The sequence below is a fragment of the Staurois parvus genome, unplaced genomic scaffold (assembly GCF_062004578.1).
Source record: "Staurois parvus isolate SC_StPar_1 unplaced genomic scaffold, SC_StPar_1.0 ptg001151l, whole genome shotgun sequence".
NCBI classification, from domain to species: Eukaryota; Metazoa; Chordata; class Amphibia; order Anura; family Ranidae; genus Staurois; species Staurois parvus.
This window is the reverse complement of record NW_028318947.1, coordinates 58,457-84,134: the sequence shown is the minus strand read 5'-3', so window position 1 is coordinate 84,134 and position 25,678 is coordinate 58,457. Positions and strand designations below refer to the sequence as shown.

General features: G+C 41.3%; 1 protein-coding gene across 1 annotated transcript in view; it reads right to left on the bottom strand.

Moving 5' to 3' along the window:
• LOC149439148 (forkhead box protein J3-like) overlaps positions 1-25,678 on the bottom strand; it is a 115,349-nt gene that overhangs the window by 53,929 nt on the left and 35,742 nt on the right. The window contains exons 2-3 of the mRNA XM_089659385.1: positions 5,819-5,884; positions 4,628-5,088 (exon numbers count right to left, since the gene is read on the bottom strand). Of these exons, the coding sequence (XP_089515511.1) occupies positions 4,628-4,951 (324 nt within the window). The 5' untranslated portion in view covers positions 4,952-5,088; positions 5,819-5,884. The remainder of the gene's footprint in view (positions 1-4,627; positions 5,089-5,818; positions 5,885-25,678) is intronic.

Sequence of the window (25,678 nt, the reverse complement as noted above, 5' to 3'; positions counted from 1 at the left end):
AACCTACAGCACATCAAAGACACACGGATATGAACAAGACCTTAGACTACGCTTTCAGAAAAACAATGAGCAAAATGACACTTTTTCCTCAAAGCATAGGACTTGACGGGTTTCCTGACGCCTTTTTTTTTTTTTTTACAAAAGATCCTTAAGAGGTCTGTGTTGTCCATAGCAACTAGATTCCAACTGTCATTTATAGCACAAATTAGAAAAAATGCTGACTGGCTGGAATCAGGCTTTTCCCTTGCTGACTTTTTTTTATCTTACATAAGGCCCAAATGAGTCACAGATACTCTAATTTTAAAGAAAGGTTCATAAAACTATCCACTTTATCCACGTCATTATAGGCTATTAATGCGGGCTGTGCCTTGATAAACCAGTATCAGCTGTATCATGAATGAGGAGCTATAAACATCCAGGTGCTGGTGACTCTGAGCAGTGAATCATACGGACACAAGTAGTTCATTTGTATTATATAGTTAATGAGCTTCATCATTAGTCCTCATGCACACTGGATGTTTTTACAGCTGCTATTTTTGGCTTTTTTCTACAGCCAGTAAACTCCCCAGCATGTTATCCTACGTGTCCATACACACATAGACTGTAATGGGCAGCACATTGCTAAATGGTTAGCACTTCAGCCTGGCAGTACTAGGGCTGTTGGTTCGAATCCCAACCATGGCACCACCTGCCTGGAGTTTGCATGTTCTCCCTGTGCCTGCGTGGGTTTCTTCCTGGTACTCTGGTTTCCTCCCACACTCCAAAGACATGCTGGCAGGTTAATTGGATCCTGTCTAAATTGTCCCTAGCATGTGTATGTATGAATGTGAGTTAGGGACCTTAGATTGTACGCCCCTTGAGGGTTAGGGACTGATGTGAAAGTACAATATATATGTAAAGCACTGCGTAAAATGACGGCGCTATATAAGTACCTGTAATAAATAATCAACCTTTTTTGGCTGGAGAAAAAACCCAAGACTAGTGGGTTTCTAGAGGAGTTTTTTTTAACGTGGCAAACTGGCATTGTTGAACTTTTTTTTGACCATAAATAATTTTTTTTTTTTTCGGTTAGAAAAAAAAAAAAAAACACTAAAAAATGCAAATGTGGAAAAATGCTACTAACTGTGGCAAAACACCGCTAAACCCTAATGCAAAACCACAAAAAGAAAAGATTACACAGCTAACGTTACCAGCGTCAAGTGTGCACGAGGGCTTACATCTGAGTGCAGAAACTGCTCTCAGTGCTGTTGGCTCTGCAGTGGCAGACCTGCTCATTCACACAGGCATACAATTTGCATTGTATCTGAAAACAGCAGTAATGGATTCTATGGGCTCATGCACAAAAAAAAAAAAAATATGCGTTCAAGTTTCTATATTTGGCTGTATTTTTACACAGTACACATATAAATGATTGTGCTAACAATTACATGTGTCCAGCGTACATGGACTAAACTGGCTTCTGGTGACACATCTGCAGAACAACCTCAACCTTCATTCATTCAAAATCAGCAGAGGTCATTCTGCACGAGTCAGGAGAAGATATAGACGTCAATAGTGTGTAATCTGTGGCGGCACTGCTGGCTAAATAAAGTTAGCTTCTGCACTCGGTGAAATATTTCTTAAAAGTGAAAACAAATGCAGCCACACATTTAAACACTGGTAAGCTGCAATATACAGTAAAACCATTTTTGTTCATGGGTTATAGGTGGCTCTAGAGACCAGACAATTTTTACCTTAATGCATTCCCTGCAATAGGGTAAAATAAATAAATAAAAAAAATAGCCCCAGTAGATGTATCGCCCCCTCAGCTCCCTGTATACTTACCTGAGTCTTATCTTGATCCAGCAATGTGCCCATCTGCAGCGGCAATGGTCTGTGTTCCCTGCCAAACAGAACACAGAGGCAGCAGAGGGAGCCATTGGCCTGTGAGGAGGGAAGGGGGGGCGGGTCTGAGCCCCACTGTATATGTCTATGGACACACACAACCTAGCTCAGGAGCGAGTCTGCTGCTTGCTATGGGGACACACACAGAAAAGGAGGAGCTGAGAGCGCTGACAAGGGGACCCCAGAGGAGGAGGTCCGGGGCCACTCTGTGCAATAGTATTGCTCAAAGCAGGCAAGTATAACATGTTTATTATTTCAATAAAAAAAAAAAAATACATCCTCCACAGCCACTTAAAAGCTCCATGCACACTAGCGTTTTTTTAAAAGCTCTAAAAAACACTAGAAAAAAAAATCTGGATGAAAAACACAGATAGCATTTTATGCCGACTTGTCGCAGCATTTAGGAGCGTTAACATTTTTACAGGACACGTAGGGGAAAAAAATCTGTTAGGAGTTTAGGAGCGTTCAGCATTCTTTTTTGCCAGAAAAACGCTCCCAAAAACTCTACAAAAGAAATTTAGTTTTTGCTCCTAAACACTGAAGCTTTAAAAAAATGCTACTAGCCTAAAATGTGCATGGACACATAGGATAACAGTATTTAGCTTCAAGAAGGACAAAAATGCTGATAACAGCTTCTAAGGAGCTTAAATTGATATTAAAGGCTTAATTTTTTTTTTCTTTTTAAAAACACGCATAATACTTGCCTGCTCTCTGCAGTGGTTTTGCACAGAACAGCCCGATCCTCTTCTCGAGTCCCCCGCTGGCACTCCTGGCCCCTCCCCTTCCTGTCAGGTGGCTCCACAGCAAGCAGCTTGCTATGGGGGCACCAGCTGCTCTGTGTCCAGTCACAAACGGAGCCGTGTCTCGCCCCCCCCCCCCCATCTCTCTCCTCATTGGGTCACAGATTGTGCTTGACAGCAGTGAGAGACAATGGCTCACTCTGCTGTCTCAGCAAAAGAGAGGAAGTCTTGGGATTGCCGAGACTCCAGTGCACATCACTGGATCGAGAGGGGGCTTAGGTGAATATTGGGGGGGTTAGGGGAGCTGCTGCACAATGAAGGTTTTTTAACTTCATGCATAGAATGCATGAAGGTAAAAAATCCTTAAGCCTTCACAACCACTTTAAAGAAAACAGTGTCCATGGAACTATCCTTTCAGACCAATCTGCAATTAAGTCCCCAGACCTGGCCAAACTTTGAAGGGAGATCACCCAAACGTAGTGCGAGTCGCTCAGCACGCTGTTATAACACACACCACCATTTAGACAAATATGCAGAGGCATTTCTGTAACGAAGACGTGCGAAGACTGCCTGCATGATCAAGCATGTTCTGAGCACAGCAGAATATAGTGGACATGAAACAAGCATTAAAGTTTATGGAAACATTTCAGTCCATGAATTTATGTTCACATTCAAAAGCGCTTTTTTGAACATGACAAACTTATCAAAAATGCATTTGAAATAAGTTTTTGGCTTCTTTTAATTGGCGGTCATGTGACTGCTATATCCCTCTCTTTTGGTCTAAGCGCTGAGGGATGGGGGCAGAATCTCCCACTGAGAAATGCCGGGGATCCCTGCCAGAAGCTGCCATCAGTCAGGATTTGCAGGGCTGGGCAGAGGGTATATCAGCCTGAAGGCTGAGTACAGGCATGTCGTGCATTAGCATGGGGACCTGTAGGTCTTATGGGAAAAAGAAAGGAGGCAAACTAGGTATGCTAACCAGGATCTACTCCCATTGTTACCATGGTCAGTAACCAAAAGAACCCCTACATCGAAGAGGGAATTGGTAGAATCACCATTTAGTGGGGGGTTAGATTATGCATAAACGAAAGGCTACATTAGTACATCAATGGGGGGGAAGAGAAATACAGTGATAACGTTTGTGATTTTAGTTTTTTTTTTTTTTTTTTTACATACACTAAAAATAAAAAAAATGTTTTTCAAGTTTTCAGGCAGACAGTGGAAAACCTGTTCGCATGCTCTCCAACCTCAGTAGTTGATGGGTGAAGGTGTCCCTGTGGATTGTCTGTTCTAAATCATGCTGTCAGCTTTATTCAAAGCTGCTGCTTTACTCAAAGCCACACCTGGCTTGACTGGGCAATCCATTGCATAACACAGGTACTGCCTGACCCCAATCCACTACCGGACTTCACTAATCCCTAGAAAGTTACGGAGCTCAACAGAATGCGAGCCTCATGGTCATCCTATAGAAGATCAGCCAGAGGTGTCTGCAGACAAATATTCAGTGTCCCAATTTATAAAACACAAGGGGAATACGGTCAGTGTTGCTTTAAGGTGACAGCACAGACATGTTTTACATTCCATTAACCTGTCCAATTGTAATAGAAGGAAAGCAGGCCAAGAGCCACATAAGTGACTTGGTGGGTGCCGTAAAGTCTCTGTCAGAACCTGTTCACACTTGTCTGTTTTTTTGCAGTAAAACACCTACAAGAAAATGCATTCCAAGTGCAAATCCCAGAGGTTCCATGTAGCCAGTTCATATCTATGCACTTCAGTTTGGTACAATTCCTAAATATAGCATTTTTGTGCCTTCAGGCACCTCCATTAAATAAACAGTAAACATATAAAAACACAAGTATCATGTGGCTCTTTGCTTTATTTTTTTCAAGCCTCTAAACCAGCAAAAACCCATTTTTTCCTTCCAGAACATTCATACATTTCTGGACTGCTGACAATCTTCAAAAATGGATGTTTTAAAGCAGGCGTTATCAAGTGGTCCTTACCTTCCAGCCACTGCCAGCCTCCTTGTAATACGGAAAATTGTCACATATCCATTGATAAATCTCACTAAGAGTCATTTTCTTTTTTGGCGAGCTGTTGATTGCAAACGTGATAAGGCTGGCGTAGCTGTAGGGTGGCTTCCCGTCTTTGTGCTGCTGTACTTCCTCCTGGTCCAGTGTGGTGTTGGGGTCGATGAGCGCGCTCTTCTTGGTGATGCCGGATCCATGGGTGCTCTGGGCGGAGTCAGCATTCTGAATGGCAGCCCTCACAGTCAGCTGGGGAAGCCAGTCCATAGAGGTGAGACTGCTCTCGAGCTCTGAAGTCATTTTTAGCTTTTAGGTTTTTGATGGACAGAGTAGACACTGTGCTTGGGGGAGGGGAAGGGGGAAAAAAACCAAAGCAAATAGGTGTCCAAGTACTGTAACTTTAAGATTTCCAAATGAATGGATGACCGAGAGTTAATCTGAAACAAAGAAGACAATAGCAGGTGGGATTTTAAAGCTGGAAAAAGATAAATGCTTGTATGCATTAACATCATTATATGCATTATGAAAAAAATCTAGAGGAATAACTTGTGGGGATAAGATAGCCCCTATACATGTATCTCATCTGTGTATTAGGGCTGAAACACACTTCTGTCATTAAATGTGTTACACCAAAGCACATTAATAAACAGTCAATCTCTAAAACTGCTTTACCCAAGAAAAAAAAACATAAAAAGAGTGCAAAGGCCAAGTGCTTTACCAGAAGAAACTGAATGAAGAGCGTCAAGAGCTCTGATGAAAAGTTTGGCCTTGGAAACACATTAGCTGGCAAGTGGTGGTGACACCAGGGTGTATTGACACTACCTTTGACAAGGGTTACCACTTGAGTCTAGCCGTATTGCATATCAGCCTTGGGCCTTAGTGAGTACGCATTTATTTGTGTTTTAATAAAAGGTTCATCTGGTAATGCACCAGTCCTTTGCACCTCTGTTTTTTTCTTCTGTGTCTGCTAAGATTTCCTAATCTGAAGGGGTGGCATTGGCGCAGGTTACCAAAGGGTGCTATGAAGTGATATTCTGAATGGTCCACACTACAACTGCATTGATCCACACAATCTCTTTAGAGCTACAGTGTCATTCGGAGAAGTATTCGTGTCTAAAGCTGCTTTGTTCCTAGAGGCAGAATTTATGTAAGAAATACAGTGTTTACCTGGTGTGCGGTGTTACCAATGTGTTGCTCCTTTCATGTAAACCCATCTGGACAGGAATAAGTCAGCTGAAATAAAATAAAAACAATAGTCACTTTGGATGTAGCCACACATAAGAGCGCACAAGTCAATCTCACAATTTATAAAAGGATTGGTTGCGTTTCAGAAGGTGCCCTTACATCTGGGATCACTGTTCTCTGGTTGGCAGAGGCGATGGCCCGGGAACACTTGCTTATAGCCCATTGTGAGTGCAGGCCAGCATAGGAGGGCCATACAACTTGGGCACCGTAGAGTTTACCAGGCTCATTGTGAGTGCACCCTGAAAAGTCTTACAGAGATCTGCGTTTGAATTGCTCTTCAGAGAACATCTGACAGGGAATTAAACGGTGTAGTATAGCTTCCTTACGGACTTCTTTACCTCCTTGAATCCTGCACAAGTGCGACACAATTGCATACATTGCACATGATTCGGGGAGCTTGCAGAGCAGTCCCAGTCACCTGAAGCTACAGGGGGTATAATCCCCACTGCAGCTGTGAAGCAAAGCATTTCAGCCATGGGATGTGTATGCCCCCAGCCGCTGCCTCTGCAGCTAAAAGGGGTAGCAGGTGATATCACAAGGGATGAATAAAATCCTGTGTGATAACTTGGGCAGTGGTAGGTACTCGTTATGGAGAGATCAGGATCTTGATCCCTCTTCTGTCCTCCAAGGCAGACAATCAAAGAGAAATCTGACCTGACTGCTTGCAGTGGTCCCAGGCTCTCTGGTGGAATGGAAGAAGCCAGGTGGCTGTAGAGCTGCGTTGATCCCTTTTATATGAAAGCCAATCACTGGCTGAAAAAAAATATTACACCAGGATCATGGCTACAGCTACCTCACATATCCTGGAATTACTGCTTCCCATCAGGGCATTTATATAAATACGCTGGACAGGAAGCAGTTAAAGTAGAATTCCAGAACACTACTAATCATAAAATACTGCTTTCCCCTTCCTAACACCTATACTTGCTATCCTGCATACGAAAGATGGTTAGACATACCTATTTTCATGTTGCTCCCGGCCAGTCACATGATCCTCTGTAAGCCAGTGGCTGGCTGCGGGAAGAGGAAAGCACACTAGACAAGGGCTGGTAAAGCCTGGGGTGGTGACATTACCCATAGGCTCCAGTGTCCCATGTATTGTTGGTGCTCCCTTCTTTCCCCATACAGCCACCACTGGCTGAGAACAGGGGAGCCACCTCACATGACCAGACCGGATCTGCATGAAAATAGCTAAATATACAGTTAGGTCCATATATATTTGGACAGGCACAATTATAGATTTTTCATGTATTTTTCTAAACATATTCAAGCTATAGTCATATAAAGGATATGGGATGAAAGTGCACACTCTTGTATTTAATTTGGGGGTATCTACATCCAAATAGGAGGAAGGGTTTAGGAATTACAGCTCTTAAGAGTAGCCATCCCCTCTTTTTCAAAGGGACCAAATGCAGCTGGACAATTGAATATAATCCTAAATAAAATGTTCATTTGTAATATTTTGTTGAGAATCCTTTACTGGCAATGACTGCCTGAATCTGGAACCCATGGACATCACCAAAGACTGGGTTTCCTCCTTTCTGATGCTTTGCCAGGCTCTGACTGCAGATGTCTTCAGTTGTTCTTTGTGGGTCTTTCTGCCTTTAGTTTTGCCTTCAGCAAGTGAAATGCATGCTGAATTGGGGTTGAGATCAAGTGATTGACTTGGCCATTGCAGAATATTCCACGTCTTTTCCTTCCAAAGCTCCTGGGTTGCTATTGCAGTGTGTTTTGGATCATTGTCCATCTGTACTGTGAAGCGCCGTCCAATCAACTTTGCTGCATTTGGCTGAATCTGGGCTGACAGTATATCTTTAAACACTGCAGAATTCATCCGGTTGCTTCTGTCACATCAATAAACACCAATGACCCAGTGCCACGGGAAGCCATGTATGCCCGTGCCATCACACCATGTTTTACAGATGACATTGTGTGCTTTGGATCATGAGCTGCTCCAAGCCTTCTTCACACTTTTTTCTTCCCGTCATTCTGGTACAGATTCATCTTAGTTTCATCCATCCAAAGAATGCTTTTCCAGAACTGGTCTGGCATTTTTTAGATGTTTTTTGGCAAAGTCTAATCTGTTTTTTCTATTCTTCAGGCTTATGAATGATTTGCACCTTGTGGTGAACCCTCTGTATTTGCTCTCGTGAAGTCTTCTCTTGATTTTAGACTTTGACACAGATTTGCCCACCTCCTGGACGTTGTCCTTAACTTGTCTGGATGTTGTGAATGGGTTTTTCTTTACCATAGAGAGGATCCTGCAATTATCCACCACTGTTGTCTTCCATGGACGTCCATGCCTTTTTATGTTGCTGAGCTCACCAGTGTGTTCTTTCCTCAGAATGTACCAAACGGTTGATTTGGCCACTCCTAATGTTGCTGCTATCTCTCTGATGGATTGGTTTTGTTTTTGAAGCCTTACAATGGTGTGTTTCACTTGCAGGGACAGCTCCTTTAAATGCATGATGTAGGTTCACAGCAATAGATTCCAAATGCAAATACCACACTTAGAATCAACTCCAGACCTTCTACCGGCTTAATTGATGAAGAAATAACGAAGAAGTAGCCCACACCTGGCCATGTAACAGCTTTTGATTCAATTGTCCAATTATTTTTGGTCCCTTGAAAAAAAGGGGGGGTGGCTTTTTTTTTTTTTTTTTTAAGAGCTTTAATTCCTAAACCCTTCCTCCAATTTGGATGAACATGCCCTCAAATGAAACCCAAGAATGCGCACTTTCAGCCCATATCCATTATAGAACTATAGCTTGAATATGTTCTGGTAAATGCCTGAAAAAAACTAAAATTGTGCCTGTCTACAAATATATATGGAACTAACTGTATAGCTTTCGTACACAGGTTAGTGAGCATAGGTGTTAGCAGAGTTGGACAACTAGTATTTTCAAGAGAGCTGCAAAGAAACTACAATTCCTTAGGCAGGTAAAACACATAACAGGAGGTATTTCAACTGCACATCTATACATTTGGCTGGAAGGTATAATGTGTCAGAAGCCACAAGATAGGTGTGAAGTAGCAGTGGACACAGATTCATGGGTCTACGGATTCACACCACGGCCCCACACCTTGCTAGATATGTTGGGCACTTCCTGTTCTTGTATATGAACAAATCAAAAACCGTAAACACTGCTTATTCACTTTAATTGTGTAACAGACCTTGACAGGATTGACAATTATGTAAAAGACATCCTAAACGTTACCTACTACAAATTTTTCAAGCAAAGTAGAGTAGTGGAAGCTTTTACATGATGCAAAAAATGTAGTCAATAAAGATTGTAAGCTCTACCAAGCAGGCCCACTTACTCCTCCAGTACTGAATTGTATTGTAACTGTACTGCCTGCTCTCACGTTGTAAATCTCTGCGCAGACTGTTGGCACTATATAAATCCTCTGCTATAATAATAGTAATAATAATTTAAGAGTCTATTCACACTTGTGCAGTTTCCTGCAGCCAATGCACTCCTCTGCAACAAGTAATATGCTGCACAATGCTACAATCCCACTGCTGCACAGTTCCATGTTTTCAAATGCTGTACATACTATAGCATGACCCCATTAGGCCCGCTTAGAGGTCCACAGAACAAATAGAAACAAGCAAAATGCATGATAATGATTTTTTGCTGGCTTTAACTGCATTCCAAAGCCTTGCGGCTGTCACTTTTTTTTATTAGCCCAAATGCAATGCCAGCCATTGTTTTGAAAAGCATCGTGACCAAGCTAAATGCCACTAAACAGGCGTTGACTGCCTTGTGAATATTTATATCTGTAATTTCTTGCAGATGTGTGAAAAGATAAAACAGCTGTAGGGTTGGCCAGAAAACAGCCTGTGGTTTGAAAGTGACACCTGCAAATCAAGCACTACTTTCAACAATGTAGTTGCAGGTAAACCTCCCTTAGGAGGGTGATCATAAGACACCTGGGACCACCAGAGGTGCTGTGCGAGAGGCAGGGCTGTGGAGTCGGAGGAAATTTTGGGTACCTGGAGTGGGAGTCGGCAAACAATGCTCCAACTCCGATTAAATTTAGATTGGAATTAAAAAAAAAAGCAAGTTTAAATGTCCCAATTCACAAAAAGTTATAATCAATGACTTCTCTACTTCTCTCTATCGTTAGTGATGTGGCCAGAATAGTTACTGCAATGCCACCCACCCAAGTCAGTGTCGAAAGATTATTTTCAGCCCTAAAAATAATAAAGTCTGACTTAAGAGCCTCTATGAAAGAGGATCTGGCAGAGGCAATTCTCTTCCTTAGAACTCTACATTGAATTGATTTGCATTTGCTAAGCCTATAACTACATTTCAAGATTAATATAAACCATTTCTAGGTTTTACAGATTTTGTTTTTGGTTCATATAGATAAGCTTTGTTTTTGTTCTAAAACAACCAAATAATGTGGTTTGTATTTTTGGACTGGTAAAGTTCCTGTTCCTGATGTTTATGCCTGCTGCTACTATCCAGCCACTTGATTAATAAAAAAATTAAAAAAATTAATAAAACTTTGTTGTTTTCATTGTGTTTGTCTTTTGCTTAAACTGTTCAATACAGTAGACTGTTGGCTTCCCAGCCAGTAGTCCTGTGGTAATGACATGTATGTTGCCTTTCTTTCCTTCAAGGAACGTATAAAATACATTTGCATATTAATACAGAGGAGTCGGAGTCGGAGGTACACAAAACTGAGGAGTCGGAACATTTATCTACCGACTCCACAGCCCTGGCGAAAGGCCAATCATTCACTCTTCTATAGGCAAGACCAAAGCACCGCCATTCTAAAAAGGGACCAGATGCTGGAAGCATTGAGGGCTCCCTAAACTAACAAAGGTCAGAGTGCCAACAAAGCAACTTATATGTATGCAGGGAAGATGAAGGAGAGAAGTGCCACAGATAGATGCTGGTGCCCCCACTGATCTTAGGGGCAGAATATTACAGATGGGAATCTTGGATGTCTCCCCTGAGAGCTTTGGCTAACAGGTATTTGCCACAACAGACATGAGACCCCCACTGGATCTCGCTAAAACCAAACGTCATCTCACATGTATGGGATGTTTAACCTCGCTGGCGGTATGATTATTTCCGATTTTTGGTGTTGAAAGCGGTACCATTTTTTTGCATGGAAATATGTAGTTTTTTATTGTAGGCTGTAATTTTTAGGAATAACTCACTGAAATCTGTCCGAACAAGAGTCTAGTAAACATCCCGGGTAGGATAAAACTTGAAACACGAAATCATAAATTATAATTTAATTAATAATCATAAAAAATAATATTATAATAATAAATGTAATTCAATAATATAATCAAACCAAAAACACTGAAATTTGAAATACAGAGGCAAATTCGCACATCGCTGAGCAAAGTCGCAAAATCGTTTTCAGTGTCTGATGACGAATTTCCCCACGAATCATTATCACTCAATTCTGCAAGTGGTTCTGATTTACTATCGCTGTTCACTAGCCGGTCTAAAACCGCTTTTGACATAAATGGACGCTTTTTGGACGCTTTTTGGACGCCATGGACTTTTCGAAGTTTCCAGGCAGAAAGAACAGTCAAAATGTAGGCAGGGCACAGGACAAAGCAGTAGGGACAAAATATATGTGAAATGCATTGAAACAGCAATGTTTTACTATATAATAATCATTTTTTTAAAAATGACATTTTTTTAAAATTTCAAATTTGCCGCCGGTTCCGGCGCCCATACGTCCCGACGTCACAGGGACCGCAACACGGAAGCCGGATGCCGGCATCGGCCAGAGGAGATGGCCGGGGACACTGCAGGGGACACATGGCAGGAGCGAAGGACAAGGTAAGCGCTGCAGGGACTCCCTGAGCAGCGCTGCATGGTAAGCCCGAGTGTAACTCGGGGTTACCGCTCTTGGTACTGAAATTTTACCCCGAGCTACACTCGGGAATACCGCCAGGGAGGTTAATACATTTGGTTAAAAAAAAAAAAAAAAAAAAAAAAAAAAGTTTACCACAATCATATTTTCCTCATTCTGTCCCTCAAGGGACTAAGTACATGGAGAGCTTTAGCCCATTTTGTAGGTGCTGTGGATTCACAGCCTAGTCAACAGCGTACCTCATCCCTCCATCACTGCTCTGTACAAGATGAATATGTATTCAGCACCGATTGACAGCACTAGTCTCTGCAATGCGCGCTTTCCAGATTCCAGCGGTGTCACAATGCAATCAGAGAGCGGCAACATGTCACAGCAACTGCCTGGAAGCATACACAGGGACAGTGAAGGGAGCAGAAATAAGTGAGCTCTGCCAGTGTTCATTTTCAACAGGCTCAGCTGATAACCATGCTCACTGAACAAGGGGACAGGGGACTGTGGCAACTGTGCTCAACAAAAAGGACAGCCTACAAATTGGGCTTCAGACAAGGGAGGAGCTGACAGGCCGCAATGAAAGCGAGAAGAAGAGATTCTCTAAAGAACAGTTTAGAGTTTTTTGGAAGTAGTGAAATATTTCTACATTAATATTAGAACAGCATGTATATATTGAACAGCCATGAGACTCCTTTAAAGCTCGTGTCAGCGTGGAGAATATCAGCAAGAGGGAGCAGAATGAGCCAAGTGATGGTTTGGAAATGGTCTTAAGACGTACAATTGCAGTGGAAGTCAAGAATCTGGCTGTGCCATCGGGCAGAGGTGCCTCAATCACCTGACTGACTGCATTTATGAGGGTCCAATAGCTAAATTAAATAAATTAACTAACCATTTAAGGATGCGTGTACTTGATATTAATAACAAATCATCTATGTAGGTATTTTGTGTAGGTAAGATTAAGGCAACACTAAACAACATCTTTACTGTCCAAAATAAACCAAACACATCCACTACTTAATGATCCTGTAATCTCATTTTGAAATGGTTTCATATCCCCTTGTACGGTCCTCTGTGATCTCCCCAACATCTCCTTTACCCCCCATGCTACCTTTTGTTTGGAACAAGTGGTGTACATTAGTTGTGGTTATGTGCCCTGCTCTATGCACACTACAAATCTCATAGTACATCTAAGGAGTGAGAGCAAGAGAGGGTAACTATGTTCTTAGACACAGTGGAACCATGGAGAACAAATGCAGCCATCCTCTAACAAACAGCACAGAAGCAAAAATAAAAAAAAAAACGAAAAAAAAAAAAAAAAAAGATTTGGAGGAGGCCGAGAACAACAGAAGGGACTTTGAGTTAAAATAACACACTTGAATCGATTTTTTTTAAAAACCAAAATTTGCCGTCACTTTAGGATGTTACAACTGGTATCAGAAATGCCAGTTTAGACCGACAACCCAGCAACAAAAGCAGTGCTTGGTTCACCTATGACTGGGAGCTGGAGACTTGTGATGTCCTGAGCATTCCTAGGAGCCGTCCTGGTAGAAGTCCTGCCCCTGTCTGCAGGCTGTGCACTAGACGCAGGTGGGTGACACCTTTTTTGGTTGCTAGGTGACAAGGATGCTGCAGGTATCTTATGGACACAGAAATCCCATAGAATACCATCATTTCCCCCAACAATAATCACAAGTACACAGTTCCTTGAATGGGTGATTTGTTAGACATCTGATCCTCCAAACATCTTCTGAACGCTTACAAGCACATACATGTGTACATACATACAAGGAGGACATAGGCTGCGAATCCTCCACTGATCTCTCCAGCTGTCTAGGGACTGGCAGAATCTAATTCTGATATCACAAACACCTCTCTGTGCCAAGGCCTGAGTCTGCCAACAGTAAGACACTTCGGGGGACAAAAAGAAACAACAATTGCACAGCTAGAGCTCAAAGTATAAAAAAGAAACTTTTTTTTTCTAGATCTACCGTATATAGAATGCCGAAGTGTTAGAGCCACTGTCAGGTTTCTTTTCTCCACCTGTGTCCCTGTTAGGCTTCAGGCACATGGGTGTATTAAAATACTCCAATGTACACTGGATCTGCCTGGAGATGGCAGAAAAATCCAATGTAAAAAAAAAATGCTTATTCTGGCACGTAATTACGTATGTTTACATGCGCAGGTTGATCAGAGGTGCAGGCACAAACTCATTCTACTGGCTAGAAAATTCAGATATTCTAGCCACTAGAATACATTTATTTATTTATATATATATATATATATATATATATATATATATATATATATATATATATATATATATATATATATATATATATATATATATATATATAGGAACGTCTATTTGTAAAAAGAGCAAGTCCGCTTCTCCGGGAATGCGGGTTCTGGGCGTTTTTTTTTTCTCTCGTTAGACCCCTGAACACTGTGCACACATATGTGCTTAAATGCCTTCAGGTGCACGGAGAGATTAGCCAACATACAGAATACGGTCAGCGCTGCAGGTGGAAGAGCCCTCAATGCTATGGGTCCAAATATTGGCAGAGTTCGGCTACGTTCACACTAGCGTTGTGTGCAGGCGGCAGAGAGGCGTTTGGGAAGCGTTTTTACCGCTTCCCAAACGCCTCGGACAATTCTGCACATTGCAGCACATGGTGCTGTTCTAACGGGAGCGTTAGCATTGCGTCAAAACGTAAGCCTCTGGTCGAGGCAGGAGGCGTTGAAGCCTCCTATTCTAGTCTATGGTGCCGCTCCGCAAACGCCTGGTGTTTGCGGTGTGGTTGCGATGCGGTTGCGGAGCGGTAACACCATTTAAAACTTCATTATAGGCGTTTGTGGGGCGTTTATAACGCTCGGCAAATGCCTAGCAACTGCCGCTAAACCACACTTGTGGCGTTTGTGGAGCGTTAAAAAACGCTCCTTAAACGCCGGACCAACGCTTGACAAACACTATAGGGGCGTTTGGCAAGCATTGGTAAAACAGTCAAGTGTGAACGAGCCCTTCCTCCTCTGAAAGCGGCATGTTTGATGCCAGTGTATACAAGGCCCTAGTAGTGAGACACCCTGTCATCTGTAAAGCCAACATTTTGAGTTGCCACCAACACAGGCTTGGGAAGGGGGTACAATTGTTCCTGTGACAAATGCCCAAGAGGGGATATTCCACTGAGCATTGGAAAAAAGCTATCCTTTCACTTTCTATAGCGTCTACAGGACAGTGAGTGAAAAGGAATCATTCGAACGAGACAGCAATAAATAAATACAAGTAACTGGCATCAGTTTTAATCCAACCCTCTACTCTATCCATAAAAAAGTTATAACTTTAGATATACTTCATTTCTCAACAATTGGCAGGCAGAAACACATAGCAACTTCCATGAAAACTGCATTTTTTAGCATAGAAGCCTATTGAGCAACCCTGTCACTTATTCAATGAAAACAAACGAACCAAAAAAAACTGAAAGAAGCCTGCAAGAAAAGATGAATACTCACCTTTCCAACAGACAGCCTATTGAAACCTTGCTCTCTTGCACAGCTCTGGATACAGACCCCTATGTCACTATTGTAACTGTCGGCAGATGGAGCCACAAGGATACAAATCCATTTTGTGTGCACCGGATGCTTTGCAAACACAGATACAGTATTATTAGTAGCAGTGACCTTACTGTGCTGTACATAGCATGTGCAGAGAGCAGAGCTGTGGGAGGGGCCCAGCAGACCCCACCCACTACAGGAGGGGGAGGAGACCAGACCAGTCAGCCTGCACAAGGAGAGAAAGCAGCAGTGACCAGTCTTTATTACAGGATGCTCCTACACAGAGGAGAAGTTTCACACAGATCTGGAAGACATGCACAAAGCACACCAAGATTGAATTAAGAATTCACATGCCTCTCGTATTCAGACAATATTTGCTTACCCTTTAGATTGTAAGTTCCACGAGCAAGGCCCCCCTATTCCTTCTGTACTGAAATGTATTGTAATTGTACTGTCTCCCTAATGTTGTAAAGCGGTGCGCAAACTGTTGGCGCTATATAAATCCTGTATAATAATAATAATAATAATAATAATAATAATAATAATAATAATATTATATAGTTCAGTTAGAAGAAAAAAAAAAGCAAAAATTTCAATATTTTGTGTTTCAACAAAACAGCAGTTGTCTTGCTCTCATCTGAAAATAGCAAAAAAGGAAGAGGGAAAAAAAAAAAAAAAAAAAAGGTGGTCCTGTGCCCCAGTGTACCGATAGCATAGCTTTTGGGGCACTGGTGCGTGCTTGCTCCCAAGCCCTGCTGTTTGTGTCCATAAGACACACAGAGCAGGAATCAGCTCCCCCCCCACTAGCTCTGATTGACAGCAGCGGGAGCCAATGACTCCTGCTGCTGTATCTGAGCCAATGAGAAGATAGAGAGCCAAGAGAGACATTAATGGATCAAGATTGGGCTCAGATTAGAATTTAGGAGGGGTTGTGGGGGAAGCTACATGCAGATGGTTTTTTAATTTAATGCATATAATGCAGTAAGGTACAAAACCTTCTGCCTTTACAACCACTTAAACTCGGGCTGCAGAGTCTGACAAGCAGCACTGCCTGTCAAACTCACCCATTGAGATCAATGGGGATGTACTGCAACTGTCCTGTGCAACCACCCCACAACCGCATACAATACATTGCAACATGGTAGTGTAGCATTTACAGGGTTAATTTAGGCTGTCAAATCCCCTCTGAAAAGCAATCTGTACATGGATCGTTGTTCAGAAGGCACCACAGGTGTGAAAGATCCCCTAAAGCAGGGGTGTCAAACTGGCAGCCCTCCAGCTGTTGCGAAACTACAAGTCCCATCATGCCTCTACCTTTGGGAGTCATGCTTGTAACTGTCAATCTTGCAATGCCTCATGGGACTTGTAGTTTGGCAACAGCTGGAAGGCCGCCAGTTTGACACCCGTGTTCTAAAGTATATGGACAATTTGTATAATAATAATATAATATGCCTGCTTAGAAAAATTGCAACTCAGAGTGGATTTTCAGATGGTAATCATTTACCACCATTCTTAGATGAACAAACATTCAATGTCAAATGGTGCATTCCTTGAAACCATTAACAATGGGCAGATCACAGGTTTTTGCCGCTCATAATACATGTAAAGTCCCAGCCTTAACCCATTGTTCTCCCCCAGTAAATAGGGTGTTGGGTATGTTGACACATCCTCGGTGCAACAGGTACACTTTGGAAAGAGCCGACAGGGAGATTCCTGAAAATATTGACTTTCTCAATGACTCATCCTTGGGATTTTGTTTGATGAGTCACTTGGTGTTTTTACAGCAGCATGGAGGAGACAGCTACCCTGTGCGGGTCTAACACATGTTTATTGAGGGAAAAAAAAGGAGAATCTTCAGGTTATGTACTGGCAGTAAAGCAGCCACACAACCGGTTCTACAACAGCTCAGTCTGGCCGATTAGTGGAACTCTGATAACAAACCTACACCACAAGCACAGTGACATTTCTAAGACTTTCACTATTTGTGGCCAATATAATATAGAGAACCATTATTATGGCCATGTATATTGAAAATACACATTTGGTGAGTACACATTCTCTCGATTTGTCACCAGACCACAGGATTGGAAAGTCACTATCAACTCCTGAATAGTTCACTTATCACGAACTGTCACCATTAATTTATTTATTATTTTTAACATTTTACTACATTACTTCCTTTTTTTAATCCGTATGAATTGGAGAGCATACTGAATATAATATATTTTATTGATATATATATATATATATATATATATATACATACATACACATACACACACACACACACACATACATATACAGTGGGGATCGAAAGTTTGGGCACCCCAGCTAAAAATTTGTATTAATGTGCATAAGAAGCCAAGGAAAGATGGAAAAATCTCCAAAAGGCATCAAATTACAGATTAGACATTCTTATATGTCAACAAAAGTTAGATTTTATTTCCATCATTTACACTTTCAAAATAACAGAAAACAAAAAAATGGCGTCTGCAAAAGTTTGGGCACCCTGCAGAGTTAATATCTTGTACTGCCCCCTTTGGCAAGTATCACAGCTTGTAAACGATTTTTGTAGCCAGCCAAGAGTCTTTCAATTCTTGTTTGAGGTATCTTTGCCCATTCTTCCTTACAAAAGTCTTCCAGTTCTTTGAGATTTCTGGGCTGTCTGTCACGCACTGCTCTTTTAAGGTCTATCCATAGATTTTCACTTATGTTGAGGTCAGGAGATTGTGAAGGCCATGGCAAAACCTTCAGTTTACGCCTCTTGATGTAATCCCCCGTGGATTTCGAGGTGTGTTTAGGATCATTATCCATTTGTAGAAGCCATCCTCTCTTTAACTTCAGCTTTTTCACAGATGGCATCAAGTTACCATCCAAAATTTGCTGAAATTTTATTGAATCCATTTTTCCTTCTACTCGTGAGATGTTCCCTGTGCCACTGGCTGCAACACAACCCCAAAGCATGATTGATCCAACCCCATGCTTATCAGTTGGACAGAGGTTCTTTTCATTAAATTCTGTGCCCCTTCTTCTCCAAACGTACCTTTACTCATTCCGGCCAAAAAGTTCAATTTTAACCTCATCGGTCCACAGAACTTGTTTCCAAAATGCATCAGGCTTGTCTATATGTTCATTTGCAAAGTTCAAACGATGATTTTTGTGGTGAGGACGTAGAAGAGGTTTTCTTCTGATGACTCTTCCATGAAGACCATATTTGTACAAGTATCTTTTTATAGTGGAATAGTGTACCACAACTCCAGTGTCTGACTGCACGATCCCTCCAGAAAGATCTGGCAAACGTGAGTTTTGAATTGTTTTTCCTCACAATCCTGCGAGCTGTTCTGTCTGATATTTTTCTTGGTCTTCCAGATCTTGCTTTAACTTCCACTGTTCCTGATGACTGTCATTTCTTAATTACATTCCGAACAGAGGATATTGACATCTGAAAACGCTTTGCTATCTTCTTATAGCCTTCTCCAGCTTTGTGAGCGTCAACTATTTTCAGTTTCAGTTTTCTAGACAACTGCTTAGAAGAACCCATGGTGCTGATTGTTGGGGCAAGGTCAGATGAGTCTGGGCATTTAAAACCTTTGAGATTGACATCACCTGGTCTTCCCAGACGATGATTGAGAACAATCCATGACACTGGCAGGTCTCAGCTTTGCAAAGGGGGCAGTGCATGCTATAAATTCTGCAGGGTGCCCAAACTTTTGCAGACGCCAGTTTTTTGTTTTCTGTTATTTTGAAAGTGTAAATGATGGAAATAAAATCTAACTTTTGTTGACATATTATAAGAATGTCTAATCTGTAATTTGATGCCTTTTGGAGATTTTTCCATCTTTCCTTGGCTTCTTTATGCACATTAATACAAATTTTTAGCTGGGGTGCCCAAACTTATGATCCCCACTGATATATATATATCACACACACACACACACACATATATATATATATATCCCGAGTTGATCTCATATTTTGCCAAAATTTATTGTAAATGAAAAAACGTGCTGGTATTGAGGTGGTTAAAACTTGGTGATGGTGCACTAGATACAGTGCATCATTAACTGTACAGATATATATATATATATATATATATATACACATACACTATAATATAGAGAACCAGGCCACCCACTTCTATTTAATTTTTGGTAGATGTTGGAAAGCTGAAGCTGAATCCCTGGCAAGCCACTAAATACAAACATTTGAATGGTTTCACCTGCCAAAAGATTTGCAATTCTGTTCAGCCAGTGTCATGATCCAGATGACAAAGCCAGGTTATTGACCTCAGTTTTCTCCACTGCAGTATGTGGTTTGGTCACTGACCCACCTTCAGCCTGCTGAAAAGACAGGGATGGTGTACCTGCACAGTGATCAGATCATACCAGAAAGGGCTTGGGTTTGATGGAGACATTGCAGGATTCTAAACTAGTACAATCACCAGGGTTTGATTGTTTGCAAATTAAACAAAAAAAAAAAAAGATCAGCGGATCGAAGAATCAGCATAGACACAGTATTGCAATTAGACGCAATTAGGGCATCTCAGCGTACAATAAAAAACTACCTGCACCATTTGTTTTTATCAACACAATACACAGCACAGATGAGATGGCTCATATCTGTGCAATGCAGTGCGGTAAAATGAACATGTGTTGCAGTTTTTTTAAATGGCAATTTAATGCACCAAACCAGCCCATAGCAACATCAACGCATCAAAGAGGCACTTTACCATGTTACCTGCAATGCACAGACCCGGGGGGGCCCTTACTCACATGTGAAGTGTTTTTTATGATAAGTTTATTTTAGTGTGCCAGGAACACTTTTTATGAAAACAAACTAATGAATGGAAATGTACATCAAGTATGACTACATCTCTTATCTGATTCCATATGAATTTCCTCTTGTTCTAAGTGAAGTGGTATATAGGGGAGGCATTCACAACAGAAATCAGATACCAAACCACTGAGATCACCTGAGCATCTTCCTGGTATAGGACACCCCCCACGCCGCTATGCCAATGGTAACTAATGGCTCCTTGTACTGCATTCTCCAATACCGGAGACAAGGAGTTAAACAATAAAGGAGTATCCTCCCCCACCCCTGCCCAGCAGATACCTGCAGACACTCCCACTACAAGCCTCATTTCAGCAACAGATAAAATGAAACATGATTTTAAAGCAGTAGTAAACCAAAAAGCAAACATATTGCAGCATATTGCAGCTTACCAATTCTTAGATGTCATGGCTACATTCGCTTTCTTATTTTTTGGCTTTACTCCTTTATTTTCACCTGGTAATCTGACCAGTATGTCTGTTGTTGTTCAAAAGAACAAGCTGTCCTACAGATGTAGCAGTTAGAGGGTTGAGATAAACCATTTACCAGGGGCAGGGGTGCTTACAAAGGACAGCTTTTATTTATATAAAAACCTTATCCTAAAAGCACAAAAACTGTTTTCTACAAATTCTTATAAAAGTGGTAGCTGGAGGAGTTCAGCTTTACTTGATTAGTGTATCTAAATCTACTAGTGCATCTAAGGCAGGCCATAGACGGGCCGTTTATCGACCGAATTTTCAGCAAATAAATGAAAAATCAGTCGGCCCCATTGCCAATGTTGCCACCCATGTTCACGAAAAATGGCCGTTTTTGTGGATTTTCCAGCATGACCGATAAAACAAAATGAGAAGATCCACGAAAAAACTGCCGACGAGCTGGCCCCACTAACGGCGTGAATATCGGACGATTTTTGTGCGGACAAAAATTTGGCCAATAAACGACCCGTCTATGGCCTGCATAAAACTCCCCGCAGGATTACCAAAGCTGCTGTCCAAAGGTGCCCCCTGTGCTTCTTCATCCAGAGCAGGGACAATTTAAGGGCCAATTCACACTGACTTGCATTAAAATGTTTGGAAAATTAATGTACATTTCCAGCCATATTAGCTGCGTCTTACCATGGGCTGACGTCCATTGACATCAATTTTTTCTGTCCGATGACATGCATGTGCATCATTATAGTGTGAATAGGACACATTGGAAATTCTTTTTTTTTCCAGATGTCCTTCCGTGTTTACAGCTGCGCTAAGATGCAGATCAATGCATTGGTGTGAATTGGCCCTAATACAGGAGGTGTGTTACTGGCCAAAACGGGAGGATGGGGGGTGATTTAAAAAAGAAAAATGCAGCCATCACATCTAATGGATCGGTAAGCTGCAATACATTATTTTTTTGTTTTTGGGTTTGGGGTTTAACTCCTTCCTGCCCGGCTTATGGTAAGTTGACGGGCGTGTGGGAGGCCTATTACCTTGGGAGGACATCGTACAGTGGATATAAAAAGTCTACACACCCCTGTTAAAATGTCAGGTTTCTGTGATGTAAAAAAAATGAAACAAAGATAAATCATTTCAGAACTTTGTCTGCCTTTAATGTGAGCTATAAACTGTACAACTCAGTTGAACAACAAACTGAAATCTTTTAGGATGAGGGAAGTAAAAATAAAAAACTAAAATAAAATATGGTTGCATAAGTGTGCACACCCTTAAACTAATACTTTGTTGAAGCACCTTTTGATTTGATTCCAGCACGCAGTCTTTTTGGGTATGAGTCTATCAGCATGGCACATCTTGACTTGGCAATATTTGCCCACTCTTTCTTGCAAAAACATTCCAAATCTGTCAGATTGCAAGGCAGCCCTCTTCAGATCACCCCACAGATCTTTGATCAGATTCAGGTCCGGGCTCTGGCTGGGCCATTCCAAAACTTTCATCTTCTTCTGGTGAAGCCATTCCTTTGCTGATTTGGATGTATGCTTTGGGTCGTTGTCATACTGAAAGATGAATTTCCTCTTCATGTTCATCTTTCTGAAAGATGAAGTTCCTCTTCATGTTCATCTTTCTAGCAGAAGCCTGAAGGTTTTGTGCCAATATTGACTGGTATTCGGAACTGTTCATTATTCCCTCTGCCATGACAAAGTCCCCAGTTCTGGCTGAAGAAAAACAGCCCCAAAGCATGATTCTGCCACCACCATGCTTCACTGTGGGTATGGTGTTCTTTTGGTGATGTGCAGTGTTGTTTTTGCGCCAAACATATCTTTTGGAATTATGGCCAAAACGTTCATCCTTGGTTTCATCAGACCAGAACACATTTTCCCACATCCTTTTGGGAGACTTCAGATGTGTTTTTGAAAAATTTAACCGGGCTTGGATGTTTTTCTTCGTAAGAAAAGGCTTCCGTCTTGCCACTCTACCCCATAGCCCAGACATATGAAGAATACGGGACACTGTTGTCATATGTACCACACAGACAGTACTTCCCAGATATTCCTGCAGTTCCTTTAATGTTGCTGTAGGCCTCTTGGCAGCCTCCCAGACCTGTTTTCTTCTCATCTTTTTATCAATTTTGGAGGGACGTCCAGTTCTTGGTAATGTCACTGTTGTGCCATATTTTCTCCACTTGATGATGACTGTCTTCACGTGTTCCATGGTATATCTAATGCCTTGGAAATTCTTTTGTACCCTTCTCCTGATACTTTTTAACAATGAGATTCCTCTGATGCTTTGGAAGCTCTCTGCTCATGGCTTTTGCTGTAGGATGTGACAAAGAAAATGGCAGGAAAGCCCTACTAGAACAGCTGAATTTTATGTGGGGTTAATCAGAGGCAGTTTAAATGATGGCAGGTGTGTACTGACTCCTAATTAGCATGATTTTGAATGTGATTGCTTAATGATGAACACAGCTACATCCCCAGTTATAAGAGGGTGTGCACACTTATGCAACCACATTATTTTAGTTTTTTTTGTTTACATTGTTGTTGTTTTGACTCTTCAATGACATTTATTTTGCTAAAGTACCAATGCATGATATACAAATGCCCTTTTCAAACCTCTTACTGACCACGTAAATTCATGCGATCAGAAGCTGGAGGAATGGACTCCTGATCACGTGACCACTATGACAGCCAAGTCTATCCCTCCATTAAGACCCAGGTTTTACACATAATCCTGACTGCTACAGCATACTCCTAGTGACAGGTTCTCCTTACTGAGACATCAGGGATCTGTTAGAGGTCTCCCCTGCACCTGTGTGCTGCTACAGCAGCTGGGAGTGTGTGCAAGTCTGACAAGCTGACTGTTGGCTTCTAATGGGCCTTCACCACCCAAGTGCAACGCCCCCACCTGGGCGTCCACTATCCCACCTGCGGCTTGGGACCCATATGTTGCTGGATAGAAGGAAGGGAGCCCAGTGAAAATCCATTTGCTGAACTCCCCTGGCTAAAGTGAACCCAGAGGAGACGAGAAATTCGCACATCTGCATTCTATTAGCTTCAGTGGAGTGCAGGGGAGACAGCAGGAGTCATGCATCAATAGAGAGAACCTGTCACTATTTGTATGCAGTCACATAGGGGAGCACTGATCTATTATGTGATAGCAATAGAGTACAAATAGAAAACAATAAAAGTGTGAAAAAGGTACACCCAAGCACTCAGACCCCCCAAAAGTAAATTCCTGCACACTTTAGCTGCGCCAAATGACTTCTGTGCACACGTGGGACGATGTCATCCCGTTGGCCAATCAAGAAGTCCAAAACCTGGGGAGAAGATGTCAGTGGCGAGCGTGTGATTGCTTAATGCTGAACACAGCTACATCCCCAGTTATAAGAGGGTGTGCACACTTATGCAACCACATTATTTTAGTTTTTTTTATGTTTAACCCCCCCCCCCCAAAAAAAAAATGTCAGCTTGTTTTTCAATTGAGATGTATAGTATATAGGTCACATTATAGGTGGAAAAAGTTCTGCAATTATTTAGCTTTGTCTCATTTTATACATCACAGAAACCTGACATTTTAACAGGGGTGTGTAGACTTTTTATATCCACTGTATGTCATCCTCCCAGCTCACGGCCGATGACAGATCACTACATTGGCCCCCTGCCAGTGTCATGTGAACGCTGTGACCAATCACAGCAGATGATATGACAGTTGTTTACCATCAATAACTTCCATTCATGCCATTTACTGCTTACAACTGTGCTGCGAGCTGTGATTGGTCACAGTGATCACATGTACAGACTGGGCCAATCACAGCCCATCTGTAGCATGTGATCAGCTATGGCCAATCACAACAAAAACTACTGAATGAATCAGTTTCATTCAGTAAAAATGCTTGCTTATACTAATGTAATTTGTTGGTATAAGCAATCATAAAAAAAGCCTGATCACTTGCCCAGAGTAGTACAATGTTACTATGGTAACATTGTATTGAGAGTAGGAAAAAAAATAACAGCAAATAGTAAAATGTTAAAAAAAAAAAAAAAAAAAAAAAAGAAAAACCCTTTAATGAAAAATTACTTTGTGTTAAAAAAAAAAAAAAAAAAAAAAGGGTTTTTCTTTTTTTTCTACACATACTGTCACTAGTCAGTGTCCCTGATCACTGCAGCACCAGTTACAGAATGACGCTGTACTGCATTGGTGACAGTATAAAATAAAGAAAAAAATTGTGAAAACACTCTTTACATTTCTTCATTTTTCCACAAAATCAAACAAAAAATTACAACTTCAAAAAACTCAGCATGCCTCTCACTAAAAATACCTCAAGACTGTTTACTTTCCGAAAAGCAGCCATTTGGGGTATTTGCACTATCCTGGCGTTTTTGGGCCTCAAGAAATAAGTTCAGCTGTCATTACATCAGGAATTATCAATTTTTAGATATATACCATAGTTTGTGGACTATTCCGACCAACAAAATAATAAACACTGATTTGGGTTATTTTCACCAGACATGTAGCAAATACATTTTGTACTAAAATGTGTAGAAAGATTATTTATTTGCAAAATGTTACAACAGAAACGAATAAAAAAATGCATTTTCAGCAAGATTTTCATGTCTTTCTTTTATAGAGCAAAAAAATAAAAACCCAGTGGTGATTAAATATCACCAAAAGAAGTCTCTATTTGTGTGAAAAAAAATGATAAAAATGTCATATGGGTACAATGTCGCATGACCACGCAATTGTCAAAGTGCAACAGCGTTGAAAGGTGAAAATTGGCCTAGGCAGGAAGGGGGTAAAAGTGCTCGGTAGGCAAGTAGTTAATGCTGCTTTAATTATTTTCAAAGAAACTCATAAGTGAACTAATAAATCAGAATTAAATAATTTGGCCAGTATTGTGGGGTTTTTCTCTATGGCAAGTATGTACGTGTCCCATTTCCACTTTTTTGGTTTCTTTTAAGGGCGATGTTCGGCACAAAGGTTAATAAAATAAGCAAACAAATGCTTTTTTCTTTGTGAATATGAACTACAGAAATTTTTCCTTCTGTTAAAGAAACCCTGTCCCGAGAGGAAAAAAAAAAAAAAGCATGCAATAGTGAAGTATTTATGTAATATGACCACTATTGCCTGC